The 13,646-nt window shown below is 41.0% G+C and overlaps 2 protein-coding genes across 7 annotated transcripts in view; both read left to right on the top strand.

Annotated features, from left to right (window-relative positions):
- The window catches only part of cyth1b (cytohesin 1b), an 83,225-nt gene extending 78,989 nt beyond the window's left edge, over positions 1-4,236 (top strand). For 4 of the 5 annotated variants that reach the window (XM_076298594.1, XM_076298593.1, XM_076298595.1 and 1 more), the window contains 4 exons: positions 1,701-1,779; positions 1,903-1,974; positions 2,106-2,260; positions 2,485-4,236. In XM_076298594.1, the coding sequence (XP_076154709.1) occupies positions 1,701-1,779; positions 1,903-1,974; positions 2,106-2,260; positions 2,485-2,563 (385 nt within the window). In that variant the 3' untranslated portion in view covers positions 2,564-4,236. The remainder of the gene's footprint in view (positions 1-1,700; positions 1,780-1,902; positions 1,975-2,105; positions 2,261-2,484) is intronic. The other variant, XM_076298592.1, reaches the window with a different exon arrangement.
- Positions 4,237-4,946: 710 nt separating this feature from the next.
- Positions 4,947-13,646, top strand: part of LOC143138132 (dynein axonemal heavy chain 17-like) — a 30,651-nt gene continuing 21,951 nt past the window's right edge. The window contains exons 1-27 of one of the 2 annotated variants that reach the window (XM_076298591.1): positions 4,947-5,364; positions 5,655-5,827; positions 5,893-6,106; positions 6,197-6,296; positions 6,386-6,471; positions 6,562-6,687; positions 6,806-6,958; positions 7,192-7,278; positions 7,374-7,541; positions 7,630-7,746; positions 7,870-8,138; positions 8,354-8,549; positions 8,642-8,788; positions 8,934-9,042; positions 9,190-9,293; positions 9,386-9,526; positions 9,773-9,916; positions 10,013-10,198; positions 10,486-10,740; positions 10,848-11,017; positions 11,106-11,328; positions 11,474-11,590; positions 11,675-11,761; positions 12,252-12,404; positions 12,506-12,754; positions 12,939-13,061; positions 13,219-13,566. In XM_076298591.1, the coding sequence (XP_076154706.1) occupies positions 5,029-5,364; positions 5,655-5,827; positions 5,893-6,106; positions 6,197-6,296; positions 6,386-6,471; positions 6,562-6,687; positions 6,806-6,958; positions 7,192-7,278; positions 7,374-7,541; positions 7,630-7,746; positions 7,870-8,138; positions 8,354-8,549; positions 8,642-8,788; positions 8,934-9,042; positions 9,190-9,293; positions 9,386-9,526; positions 9,773-9,916; positions 10,013-10,198; positions 10,486-10,740; positions 10,848-11,017; positions 11,106-11,328; positions 11,474-11,590; positions 11,675-11,761; positions 12,252-12,404; positions 12,506-12,754; positions 12,939-13,061; positions 13,219-13,566 (4,581 nt within the window). In that variant the 5' untranslated portion in view covers positions 4,947-5,028. Of the gene's footprint in view, positions 5,365-5,654; positions 5,828-5,892; positions 6,107-6,196; positions 6,297-6,385; positions 6,472-6,561; positions 6,688-6,805; positions 6,962-7,191; positions 7,279-7,373; positions 7,542-7,629; positions 7,747-7,869; positions 8,139-8,353; positions 8,550-8,641; positions 8,789-8,933; positions 9,043-9,189; positions 9,294-9,385; positions 9,527-9,772; positions 9,917-10,012; positions 10,199-10,485; positions 10,741-10,847; positions 11,018-11,105; positions 11,329-11,473; positions 11,591-11,674; positions 11,762-12,251; positions 12,405-12,505; positions 12,755-12,938; positions 13,062-13,218; positions 13,567-13,646 lie in introns of both variants that reach the window. The other variant, XM_076298590.1, reaches the window with a different exon arrangement.

The raw sequence follows: 13,646 nt of genomic DNA, 5'->3' as shown, positions 1-13,646 counted from the left end.
TTTCAGAAAGTTTCATTTTGTATTCCTTCTTTTCTTCCTCATTTTGTTTGTTTGTTTTCCCATGTTGTCTATCTTCAGGAGGTATGTACTCTTCCCATATTTGTTCATCTCAGCTCTGCTTCCGGGTGCTTCTCCGTGCTCCGCCCTGCTCCCCGTGTGTCTGGGCTGCGTTTCGCTCTGTGCCCACTCCGTTTGCCTTTAACCATCATTTCATTTTGAGAAAGAATGAAATTGGTTTGGGTTTCTCTTTAAATTTTTTTTTTTTTTATGTTACTTCATGACCTCTTTTGACCTTTGGTAGTATGATGGTCCATGTGGCACTTTTCTGTAGTGTCTGTGATTGTGTGTAGTGCGAGAGAGAGTGAGTGACTGAATGTGTGTGTGTGTGTGTGTGTGTGTGTGTGTGTGTGTTTCAGCTCTTGGTGTGTCTGCCGTCATGTCAGTCCTGTCTGCCTGTGTTTGGGGAACTACAGCGTAGCCCTTAGAGCTGTCTCCACACAACTAGTGTGAAACTGAGACAAACTACAGAGGGCTAGACGGTATAAGAACCAAAACAGACATTTGTGTGCTGCGCTGCATTTTGTAACTAGCCAGCAGGAGTCAAGAAAGCTTTGCTGAACTGCAGTGGAGTTATGAGAACGAACAACAGAGAAAAAGAGAGAGTCAAAAGGAGAAGTCACGACTCCACTTAAGTGCAGCAAAGCATGTCTCCCTCAGAGGAGTCAGGTCGCCATCTTCAGCGGACTCCCCTCTCTCCTGACTACTCACTGAGACCCTGCTGTGGGTGAGGGCTGTAGTTGACCTCCTGACTCCAGTCTGCTGTTCGTGCCTCTTAACTGATGCTCTATATCTGTGACCATAAGTCTACGGGCTTCAGTTTATTGGCATTGTTGATCCCTCTGAGTCATATGTATTAATATTCTATATCTACTGTCCTCCAACCAAGTCTAGTGCCATATAAAACAACCACTAACTCTTCCCCATGTTTAATGCTGTGCATATATGCCAGTCTGTCCTTGCTTGAGCCCTGTGCAACGATCCCCTCAGCTACTAGACAAGGATACGGTCTATTTCACCTCTCAGCTTGAGCTGCAGGCACTGTGTGTAGAGTGTGCTTTTGGTGTAGACATGCTAATGCTGTATTTTCATGGCTTTGAGGTGTGTGCATATATATTAATGTTGATGTGTACTGTATAAGTTTGTGTGAGAGAAAATGAGAGATTAAAAAAAATGTCAGGTGCTGTATGCATGGGGGGGTTTCCAGTGTTCGTCCGACATCTCTGTCTGTTTTCCTGTCTGTCTCCCTATGCTTTCTTTGTTTTGTGAGCCCAGGCTGTCAGCTTGCCTGACCAGTAACAAGCAATAACATTAGCCTCATTCAAGGCCAGCTGGCAGTTAACCTCTATGAGCAACAAGTACGAGCAGGCTGGGGGAATCTTTTGGTGTGTGTGTGTGTGTGTGTGTGTGTATCTCTGACTAGCAGTCTCCCGGGTGCCTTCCAACATGGTATGTGCATTCCTGTCTGAACCATCATCGTCGGCTTCTGTGTTAGAAAGCTCGGCCATCGCTCTTGCTCCAAACCTCCATCCTGCCAACATCTCGCCGTCTCCAGCGACTCATTGCCTCTCCCGCTGCCCCCCCCCCCCCCAACACCCCCTCATCACGACCGTGGCCTCTGCTGACATGTAGTTGTGTTTCACAGGTGGCCGTGTAAAGACTTGGAAGAGGAGATGGTTCATCCTGACCGATAACTGCCTCTATTACTTTGAGTACACCACTGTGAGTAGATAATAGGATCCAGTTCAATGACATAGCTGTGTGTCCTATTAATGGACATTATGAGTGTGTAGGTGATATTGTGTGTTATTCACCCATATCCTTTGCTGCTGTGATTTGTATCAGGATAAAGAGCCTCGAGGCATCATTCCCCTGGAGAACCTCAGCATCAGAGAGGTGGATGACTCCAAGAAGCCAGTAAGTCCTATTCATTTAGTGTTTCATATATCTTTGTCAGTTATAATTGCGTGGTGAGGCAGATCAATCATATTTCACAATCTAACTCTCCCTCTCCCTCTCCATTGTTGTTCCTGTTTCCATCTCAACAGAATTGCTTTGAGCTGTTCATCCCAGACAATAAAGACCAGGTGATCAAGGCGTGCAAGACCGAGGCAGACGGACGTGTAGTGGAGGGCAATCACACCTTCTACCGCATCTCAGCTCCCACCACTGAGGAGAAGGACGAGTGGATCAACAGTATCAAGTCAGTCACTCTTATTAGAGCAAATCATTAATCTCCATAGAAATGTCACTATCAGCAAAAAAGCGATTCATTAAAAAGTGTGATTTGTATTAAAACCATTAGATTCCAGATGATTTACATTAACACACTCTCTGTCTGGTAATTGTGGAAGAATATTATTCTTAGTCATTTGTAATGTTAAATTAGACTCTAACTCTAATAAACACCATTTGTGTTCTGTGCAGAGCTGCAATCAGTAGGGACCCTTTCTATGAGATGCTGGCAGCGCGGAAGAAGAAGGTGTCCTCTATGAAGAGGCAGTAGGACTCCTGTGTAGATGACCGCAGCTTCTTATACACTGGGCACTGGACCTTATAACTTGGGGCTTGGGTGAGGAAGGAGGCGGGAAGGGTGCAGAGGACTGGGTGTCCGTGGTGGCGTGTCTGACCGTGTGCAGATGGAACAGAGGGAATGCTGGGAGCTGGCTCAGGATCTTCTGTATCTTTTCCACCCATCAGCACTCTCTCCAGGACTTTGCCTTGCTTTCTCGCTCAACGTCCGACGACGAGAGGAAAGCTGGAAAGAGCTTCTTCTCTGATAGAACATTCAACCAAATGAACACGCACACACACACACACACACACACGCACACACACACACACACACACACACACACACACACACACACAAAACCATCTCAACTCAGCAGGTCTGACTGAATGTGGCATCCTGTTTAAGATTTTGTAAAACTTGCTACAGATGTGGGAAAAAAACTCCTGTGCTTTAATAGACGAAGGAAGGATATGTGCACCTATTTTTACACCACAATTCTCTGTCAGGGGAGGACTTCTCACTTAGTTGTTCTCAAAAGTAGAGAGTAGTCACATTAATTAATCAGCTCTTTGGTTAACCATTTTTTCTTGGTGTCCTTTTGCCCAAGTCATGCCACTTCTGTACGGCTGTGTAGATATTCTTCATATTCACTCTCATGTTAAACAGCTGGGCTATGACTGTTATGTGGTGTGATGTTTTGTGTTGTAGTAAATTGTAAAAAAAAGAATGAAAATGTCATCTCTGCCAAAGTTTTTTTTACACATTGCTTTTTTTTATCCATGTTCACTTTTTAAGTATGCTTTTTGTGAAATATGCCCATTTCCCCTTTTGCCACAGCAATCACACATCTCACATATCTCATCTTAATCCCAGGCTCGAATGAGCATAACAACACAACCTATGATCTGCTGCAAACAAGTGGAGACTGAGCTGAACCCCCCCTCCCCACCCACGTACTGTACTGTGTCTGCAAGGTGGCTCTGCTGAGGGTGTGAAGGATGCTGTATACTTAAACTGTAAATTCTTTGCGGCTTGTCTGTAGGCAGGCCACACACATAAACACAGAATATAGCTGTGATCCCTACAAGTGCAGCTGTTATGTGCTTTGTGCTACCCTTGCTGACACATCTGACTCGTTTCCTCTTTTTCTTCCCAATATAACTCACTGAGATACTGTTACTGTTCATACTGCAGAAAGGATCTATTGTCATTTGGTAAAACCTCAATTTTCAAGATGAATGACAGTAGCGTACATGCTCCCAGTTTCTAACCTACTACTAATACGCTTCCATCATTTGAATGAGTTCTTATTTGGTTGTATTTCTGTTTGCAGTCCTCTTGTTTCCAGAGTGGCATTAGAGTGAAAGCCATGAACATGAGCTTTTTTTGTTTGCTTTATAAGCCATATGTGTGTTTTTTTCTTATTTAAATATGCTGGTAATTTAGAAAACAAAACTATCAAATTTAAGTAGTTTATTTATCAAAGTGATGTATATACTTAAATGTATAGGTTAATCTTTTATTTTAAAATATGTTTGTGTGATCATTTATGAAGTTGGGTGCCAGTTTTATTAGTTTTGTTAACATAGCTTTTTTCACCAATGTCACATAGCCTACCCATGCGCTGATAAACAATAAATAACATGGCAAGTGCTTTGAAATGATCTTCATATGTTCCTTTCAGTCATCTATTTAGTTATTGAATTAATCAGTAAAACAAATGCAAAACACATTGGACATTAAAAGGCCATTATTGTAAACCCAACTCGTAAGAAGCTGCTGTAGGACTAATGCATGTACAGTAATACAAAGTGCCTCTAGTTTCTTCATGTTTATCATTGACTATAAGGGTGGTTATGTAACCTAAATTTGTCTGTAGTGTTTATTCAACAGGAAATAATTGCAACTTACCCTACTCTTACAGTTTCTGCCAATTTACTGACTGCAAATATTATTTCACATTTTCTATTACATATTTACATTTTCTATCAAATTATTACACCTGGTTGATGCTAGAAAGTATCCAAACAGAAGTGGAAACTGGAGAATTCTAGAATTCTAGCTACAAAACATTCTGAGCTCGAGGAGAAACATGTTTGAAAATCTTCAGTTACAAAGGAAAGGTTGACTCCGTTAGAAGTTAACTGTTAGCCGATAGCTTTTATTATGATAGAAAGCTATTTTATTTTATTTACTCACTGTTATTTACGTTACAGTTGGTAGGGAATTAATGCCATGTTGGCGAATACTTTTTAAAGGGCATACTCTTTTTAAGCCCACAGGCTCAAAATACTTAAATATGATATAGATAGGTGGCTAACATTAACATTAGCTAACGTTACCTTAAATGTTGATTTAACGCTAACCGCTAATTTCAGTTTGTTAATGATTTCACTATTTGATAGCCAAATGTTAACTTAGCTCAAAGTTGTGTGTGCAAATAAGTTCACACAATTATGGAGGTAGATCAACGAGTTGGTTTTTTGCAACATAATACACTAAAGATCTTAAAACTGAAGCCTGACAAATGGCAAAAGTTCATCAGTGCAGAGGAGAATCTAACTGCAATTGTCAATTTCTTAGAAAAAACCGACGTCGAGGAACTTGTGATATCTCTCAATGCAGCTTCGCAGCTTATGGTTAATCTCGGATTTCCTCAGACAATTAAAAACAAGGCAGTATATTTCGTTAAGCATGACAGTGTAAAAATAACCAAAGATAACATAAAACAAATATTAATTGGAGATGTAGCCAATTCGCCAGTGGAAGCCACAATTGGAGTAATGGAGGAGGTATGTTAAAAACAACACTTGTTCTAATCTTCAAATTGATTTGCTGAAATAAGTGTTACAGTGTACACAGTCACAGCCACAGTTTGTTGAATTCAGGTTGACGTTATGGCTTGACTGATTGTAGTAACTAAGCTAAATGTTCATTCAAATGTAAATGTACTATGGCCATTGGATAGTCAGTAAACTGTCCGTGGGTTGACATGGAAAAGGAAGGAGCCCTAAATGCATGTTATCCAGTAGCACATTTTGAATTTTCAATATCATGACTGAGATCTGTCCTCTGTGTACAGGTTGTTTACCCTCTACATACTAATAGAGACAACATCAGGTGTTGGCCCAAGGTTGTGTCTGAAGATGTAACACGTCATGCACACAAGCTGAAAAATGAAGTATTTGTGGTGGGAGGACAGATCAAAGGAAGAACATTTCTACCATTGCCAGAAAATTGTGACGGATATTCCCAGTGAGGCAAACCCACACATTAGTATTGTACTTTGATATGGAGGTTGTTCAAACCCAGAATTTTAGTTACACCCTTCCCCTTTCCAGGTATTCTTCAACGGTGGATAGCAGGATAATGCACACATTTGAGACAGTGATAATAGACTGGACCCATCAAGTATCAGATGTACTAAATAAAGATTCTGCCCAGCCAATATTAGATAGGTTCAATCCTCTTCCCAAGGTGGAATTTGATTTCTGGAACAACAGGTTAAAGAATCTTGAATGTATACACCAACAGGTAAAATGAAATAGGCTAATATACTAGGCTACTAAGGGGAAAAGTTGAATCTATGAAGAAACATGGTAACTGTACATCTTTCTTCCCAAGCTAATGGATCCTAGAGTATGCACGATGGCAAAAATAGTAGAAAGTGTGGGAAGCATGTACTGGCCTGCTCTGAACAAAATCTACATAGATGTCCAGGAGGGTAAAAGTTTTGCTTTAGATTTGTATTTTCTGTGTTTCACCACATGTTTTATGTTTGTATAGTATTAATGATGCATCTCTTTATCACAGGCCTGAAAGAAGCTCGGGACATTGTTATGTACCTGAAACCTCTCCAAAAAATACTAGATGAAATTGAGCAGTTGGATTATCCATTGGTAAATTGTAGAATCAGAAGTTCAAATGTTTTATTTTTTTACATGACAGTGATCTCCTACTGAGCAATATTGGACTGTGTGTTTTTTTAGCTTCCCACTTACATTGAATCTGTGATGCACACAGTGTGTCTAATATGGGCACATTCACAGCACTACAGCCGTCCAGCCAGAGTCATCGTCATCTTACAGGAAATCTGCAACCTCTTCATTGATATGGTATGGGTATTTCATGTTTAAGACATTAATAGCATACTTATTGTACATTTAACATATTTTTGTCTTTGAAAAAGTAAATAATAATATTAATACTAAACCAACACCTGTATTGTTGCAGACCAGAAATTATTTGGGTCCCGAGGAGGTGATGAAAGGCTTGCAAGGAGAAATAGATGAAGTACTAGAGACTATCAGAACAAGTATAGTCGTTTTGGTAACCCTCAGAGAGAGCTATGACAAGTGCAGGATTAAAATGGACAAATACTTCACAGTAGTGAGTACTATTTTTCTTGTGCTTAAGAACTTCCAAGAGTTTCTAATGTAATAATGGTGGGACACACAACTAGTCTCCAAATCCAAATAATTATGATATTGATCTGCCTGGCAATCAAGTCATGCACACAGGACAGTTTAAAAATGGCTAATGGCTTTAGTGACATTTTAAACGTGAAATGGTTCCTAAACATGTTTGTTGGTGCTGTTTTTGTATCTCATAACCAATAGGAACGGACAGCTAAACATTGGGAATTTCCATCATACCTTGTCTTCACACGACTTGATGCATTTTTACAGCGCTTGAAGACTATCGAGGTATTCTTACAGTCTCTGTTTAACTGCACCTCTTGAGAAGAAGAGATTCTGTTGAAATGATTTCTGATCTCTGCATCGTTTACACTGCCTTTTAGGATGTGTATGTTATCTCAACTGAACTTCTGAAACTTGAAAAAGTTGACATTCAAGGCGTAAGAGGATGTGCAATGGGAAACCTGGTCTTCGGTATTTATGAGGAATTTCTTGAGCTTGTGAAAATATTTGCAGAATGCAAATATGATGCAATTGACAGTGATGACAAGGTATATCTGACAATGTTGGCTATATGATGTACTTGTTACAGCTGTCTTCACAGTTATTAAGACAATGACCTCATTGTAATTCCTGCAGATGTTTGACGAGGACTATAAAGATTTCCAAGAACGACTTGTGGACATAGAGAGACGTCTGGGAACTATACTGTGCCAGGCTTTTGATGACTGCTCATGCACTGAGTCTGCTGTGAAGGTCAGTGACACTTCTGCAGATATTTCAAGACATTGTTAAATTATAACAACTATACCAATATGTCAGTAAGCCTTGTGGCAATGTTTGCTGATAATACACAACATTTACACTCTCCCCTTCTAGCTCTTTGACATGTTTGGGTTCATCTTGGAGAGGCCTCATATTCAGTCACAAATTGCCTCCAAGTACAAAGAGCTGGTGGACATGTTCAGCTCTGAGCTGGATATCACCAAGCTGGTGTTTGATGCACAGATGTCTGCAGCAGAGATGTACAAAGGCATCCCTCCGATCTCAAAGAACATGCCTCATATTGCAGGACAATTAAAGTGGGCTCAAGAGTTGCGAGACAGAATACAGACTCCAATGACAAGCTTCAAAGCAATCTCTCATTCGTATGTGCCATATAAAAATCTTAAAATCTATGTTACTGTAAGTTAGGTGACGCAGTGCCTGGAGCCTTCCTTTGGGGACAATAAAGTATACCTTAGCCTTAAACTTAATTCCAAGAATACTTACATACCTGGAAAGAGTACTATGATAAGTGAGAGTATGTATCTATATTTTCTTGTATAATGTTAGCTTTACACATGTCTTTTTCTGTATCAAGATGCATGAACACTGATGAAGCCAGGCTTGTTTTCCAAAAATATGATGAGATGATGAAGCTTCTTAATGACTATTGCATACGGGTGTACACAAACTGGACCTCCCAAGTTGATGTAGACTGTAGGTTCAATCTAGACCAGCCCCTCCTTTTACGAGACAAGGAGAAAAATGTTCTCAGTGTGAATTTCAACAGACAGGTAAATGCATTTAAATTTTCATTCAGGTGTACCATGTTGTATGTGTATAGCAAGATGTTACATCTCTACATCATTGCATCTTGTGCTCAAAGCTCGTTGCAGTATTACGGGAGGTGAAATACCTCACTATCCAAGGACAGGATGGCATCCCACCCAGTGCAGCTGATGTTTTTGCAAAGCATGAAATCTTCAGGAAGTATGTTAGCAACCTGGATCTCATTGTCTTCTGGTACAATGAGGTAAGACATATAATAGTACTTTGCTATTTAACGTTGATACCACACTGTTCAGATTCTTTCAAGTCAATTCTCTCAAGCTTTCTTGGAAATATAATATAGTTTGGAAAGAAGCAGATAACCTATTGTTAAATGACTTCTTCCATAGGTTAGAGCTACAGTGCTACCGGTGGAGTTTCCTCTTATAGAGAAGGAACTGAATAGCATTGATGAGCAGCTCTCACAGGCTGAAACTACGCTGTGCTGGAATAGTAATGGTGGGCATGGCAACATACTGTACTGGCACACCACATGTAATCTTAAAGCAGCTAATTAGCTGTCATACCCCTATTGGTTGTCATGCTGTCTTAGAGCACGATTGAGGGGTGAATAGATTTAATTCAGCAATGCTATTTTCTCTATAGGTGTGTGGGAGTATATTCAGAGAATGAGAGACACCTTGAAAGATTTCCAAACAAGGATCAGTATGGCGAAAGCTAATGTCAATACGATGCTTTTGATTATGGATGTAAGTATCTGGTAGTACATAACTAAATCCTCAATCACAACTACTAAGAGGGAAATCCTTGAACTTTTCTGTTATTGTTTTCTTTGTTTTAGGACTGGTCACATTCTCCTGTCTTTGAGAGGAAGGACAATAAAAAAGAATCACTGCTCGATCTGGATGGCCGGCAAACTACATTAAAGAAAAAGTACAAGGCCATCCAAGAATCTGGAGTTAGGCTGCATGCACTGACAGAGGTATTGTTCAGTTGTACATTGTATGTTTGATTGGAAGGCGAGCATGCTAGCAAGCAAGCTATAAACCCAAGGGTTCTTTCTAGCATCTCCTACTAGTCTCCTACTTAGGCGTCAAGAGTTAGGTTTAGCCTACCTAATGTACATACTGCACAACTATTGTACTAGCTGGCTACTGCTACATATGCATGGCTAATGCTGCACATGTTGGACCTAAAATCTAAATTGCCTGTATTACTCCTGAAACAGGAAAATAAGAAGCTGTTCGGAGCAGATGAGAACTCACAATCTTGGAAAGAATACATAGACTATATTGATAATATGATCTTACATGGATTTTTCAATGTTGTCCATGTATCACTGGAATTCCTTTCTGATAATATGCACGCTGAGGTAAGAATTCCACTCAATACAATCTTTTGTAATATTCTTATATGTTGATTCTGGTATCGGTATGCCATTTCCTAACTGAATGACTCTGTTTTGTAGTTTTGTAAATATCCTTTATTTGAAGTACGTTTTGAACTTGACGATGACGACACGTATTTCCACCCATCTCTTGGTTATGGTGCGGCTAATGGTTTCTATGATGTGGTGGAGAGCCTGATTGAAGATGTCTATGGATGTGCTGAACTTGTTTCACGTGTGTCCCTGACTAATACAATGACATACCAAGTGAGTAGAAAAAGATATCTGCAAACCTGACAGTCACACTTTAAAATATGTATAAAGCTCAGTCACAGATAACAAACATTGTTACTATTTAGGAACCATTAGTTGCCAGAGTCTCTGAAGAGCCTCACATACTGTCTGTGCATGACCCATAATGCAAGCACAATGACAAGTACATTTGGCATTACATTTCCCTGTATTCCTCTGCTGCTAAGGGCAGTGCTACCTGTGCCATCCCTTCCATTCTGATGTAGTCTAATGTTGGGTCACTTATGACATGCTCTCCCTAGATTGAGCTGGAGGAATCGGCTGAGCTAAATGACTTACGTGAGGAGATTATGAACCAGGTTCTTGCAGTCATGAAAGAGGCCCAGGACTACCGCGAAGGCCTCTACAAGTACGCATATTTATGGCAGGACAGCCAAGAGGAGTTCATGGAACAGTTCCTGCTTTATGGTAAAGTGCTCACCCAAGAAGACATCGAGGCTCAAGGAGATGAGGCTGTCCCCACCAACCCCCCTACGCTCAAGGAGTTCAAGGAGGAGGTAGGGGTCTCTGAAAAAGAAAAAAAGAACAGTTAGATGATAGAAGCTTACTTCATTTATGACAATAGTATCTTGATGCATCACTGTTTTTCTTGTATTAACTGTAGATTGACGACTATGAAAACTTGTACAAGGAAGTGAGCACACTTGAGAACTCTAGATTGGTGCAACGATGGCTTCAGATTGACATCAGGCCTTTCAAGCATATTATCCTTAACATAATCAAGAGATGGAGTCTGATGTTCAAGCAGTACCTCATTGACCGAGTTACCAATAGGTAATGTTGATCACAAACTATGATTTAAGCACTTTATACTATGAAATATTATGTATAGGAGTATAACCTTACCGGCTGTGTGTCTTAGTCTGAAGGACCTAGACTTGTTCATCAAGGACAGGAAGTGTGGCCTCTCTAAGACAGTGGAGGAGGGAGACTATGAAGGCCTGGTAGGGGTCATGGGGCACCTGATGAAGGTGAAAGACCGGCAGGCAGCCACGGATACTATGTTTGGCCCTCTGAAGGAGACTATTGAGTTCCTGAAGGAATATGGAGAGGAGCTGCCAGATGAAGTCCATGCTCAATTGCAGGCAAGGAGACACACATGACACCATTGCTTTTGTGTTGATTTTGCTTTTGTCTGTTGAGTTAATCGTTTTCAGCTTAAATTGTCTGTCGAATGAATCATTTCTTTGTTTGCTTGACAAACTTGCTGTGTTTATTTTTTTCCCGCAGGACCTCCCAGAGCACTGGAACAATGTGAAGAAGTCTGCTCTACAGGTCAAGCAGAATGTTGCTCCTCTGCAAGCACATGAAGTAAACATCATTCGCAGGAAGTGTCAGCAGTTTGAGGTCTGTAGTTTGAGAAAAGAATAACAGTTTGGTGCAGATTGAACATCAGTGCTGTGGAATGAAACATTTCACTTGTGCCCACAGATTAAGCAACATGAGTTCCGGGAGAAATTCCGACAGCAGCCTTTCTTCCTCTTCTCCTATGAAGAACCACATGCAGCACTGGATGAGGTAATACTGCAGGGCTCAGCTGTGGGCTTAAAGGCATTTATCTCCAGGCCCAAATATTTATCCAACCAGCCAAATCTTTACAACAGAACCGCGACGTTGAAAAGCTTGAGAGTTTTGTTTACGTTAGAGTTAGCACATTCTATCTATTGTTCTCAGAGAGGTTGGGTAAAGTTGACAGTAAATAGAACACTAGTGGGTAAATAAGCTCCAATCATTAACTATCTTAAAGTTAACAATTGTATATTCTGTAATCAAGCATTGTGACATGATGATATGTATCCTATAGTTAGTTACAGAGGAAAGAAGGCTTAATTTGTTCCGAATGAGCATAGCCACAAACAGTTTGCATGATATTTCTTAAAGAAGCACAGTCAGCTTTGGCACTATGACACTATCAAAATAACAGTGTACCATGTGAGACCATAGAAGAGTACCCACTGTGGGTCTTTCTAATTAGGACTGTTCAAAACATGTTTATGCTCTTTTTCAGACTGAGGCGGCCATTGTGGCTTTTGAAACGGAGATGAAGGCCTTGTCTCAATCAGCCAGCTTGTTTGAAGTTAATGTCCCTGATTACAAACAGCTCAAGGCTTGCCGGAAAGACATAATCTTACAGAAGGAATTGTGGGATATGATCTTGTTGGTAGGGAATTTCTGATTCATTTGCACATCTTTGTTAAAACTAATGAGATGTTACAAATACCGTAGAAAGATGGAATCATGACATGATCATGTTATCCCCAGGTGAAAGGAAACATGGATGACTGGAAGACTACTCTGTGGAAGGACATCAATGTGGACGACATGGACATGGAAACCAAAAAGTATGCCAAAGACATCAAAGGCCTGGACAAAGAGATGAGGGCCTGGGATGCCTTCAGTGGGCTGGACAGCATGGTCAAGAACATGCTGACGTCTCTGCGCGCAATTGGAGATCTGCAGAATCCAGCTATCAGAGATCGCCACTGGCTTCAACTCATGATGGCCACCAAGGTGTTGCATAATACAAAATCAGATTAAAACCATCACACATCTGAAGCGATAGTTTAAGGTTTCCGAATCTGGTATTTTCTATGCTGTGTTTACTTCAGATGGATCTATTTAAAATGTGTATAGTCATTTTACCACAAGTTGATATGATTATTTTCTGATGTGTCCTTGTTGTTATGGCTTTCAGGTGAAGTTTGAAATGTCAGAGAAGACTACCTTTGAAGATTTACTCCAGCTCAACCTTCATGAGTTTGAGGATGAAGTGCGTGGCATTGTGGACAAAGCTGTCAAAGAGTCCACTATGGAAAAGGTGAGTTAATCCACCCTTCCAACTAGAGGTGGGAGGCAATAGAGTATGAAGGATCCTTTCCACCCTTACTTCCCACTAGTCTGAGACCACCATAGTGAGTGTCAAAACATGTTCCGTAACGTTTTCTGCTCGTTGTCTTGTTTGATTGCCTGTGTAGATGCTGCTGGAGCTGGATAAGACGTGGAGCACCATGGCGTTTGAGCACGAGCCCCACGGCCGCACGGGCACCATGCTGCTCAAGCCCAACGAAGAGCTGGTGGAGACGCTGGAGGACAACCAGGTGCAGCTGCAGACGCTCATGACCTCCAAGTACATCGCCCACTTCCTGGAGGAAGTGTCCGGCTGGCAGCAGAAGCTCTCCACCGCTGACGCCGTCATCTCCATCTGGTTCCAAGTGCAGCGCACCTGGACCCACCTGGAGAGCATCTTCATCGGCTCAGATGACATTCGTAAACAGCTCCCCGAGGACTCCAAGCGCTTTGAACGCATTGACTTGGACTTCAAGGTAATTACACAACTGATTTGAATTTGGGTTATAAAACAGATTTGAGTTTGTGGTTAACAGCATCATTTCCATCATTACTT

The sequence above is a fragment of the Alosa pseudoharengus genome, unplaced genomic scaffold, assembly GCF_046254945.1.
Source record: "Alosa pseudoharengus isolate Yale_2024_CS ecotype anadromous, Long Island Sound unplaced genomic scaffold, YU_APseudo_1.1 YU_APseudo_1.1_scf_21, whole genome shotgun sequence".
In the NCBI taxonomy this organism is placed as follows: Eukaryota; Metazoa; Chordata; class Actinopteri; order Clupeiformes; family Clupeidae; genus Alosa; species Alosa pseudoharengus.
This window is presented reverse-complemented; position numbering and strand designations above follow the sequence as displayed.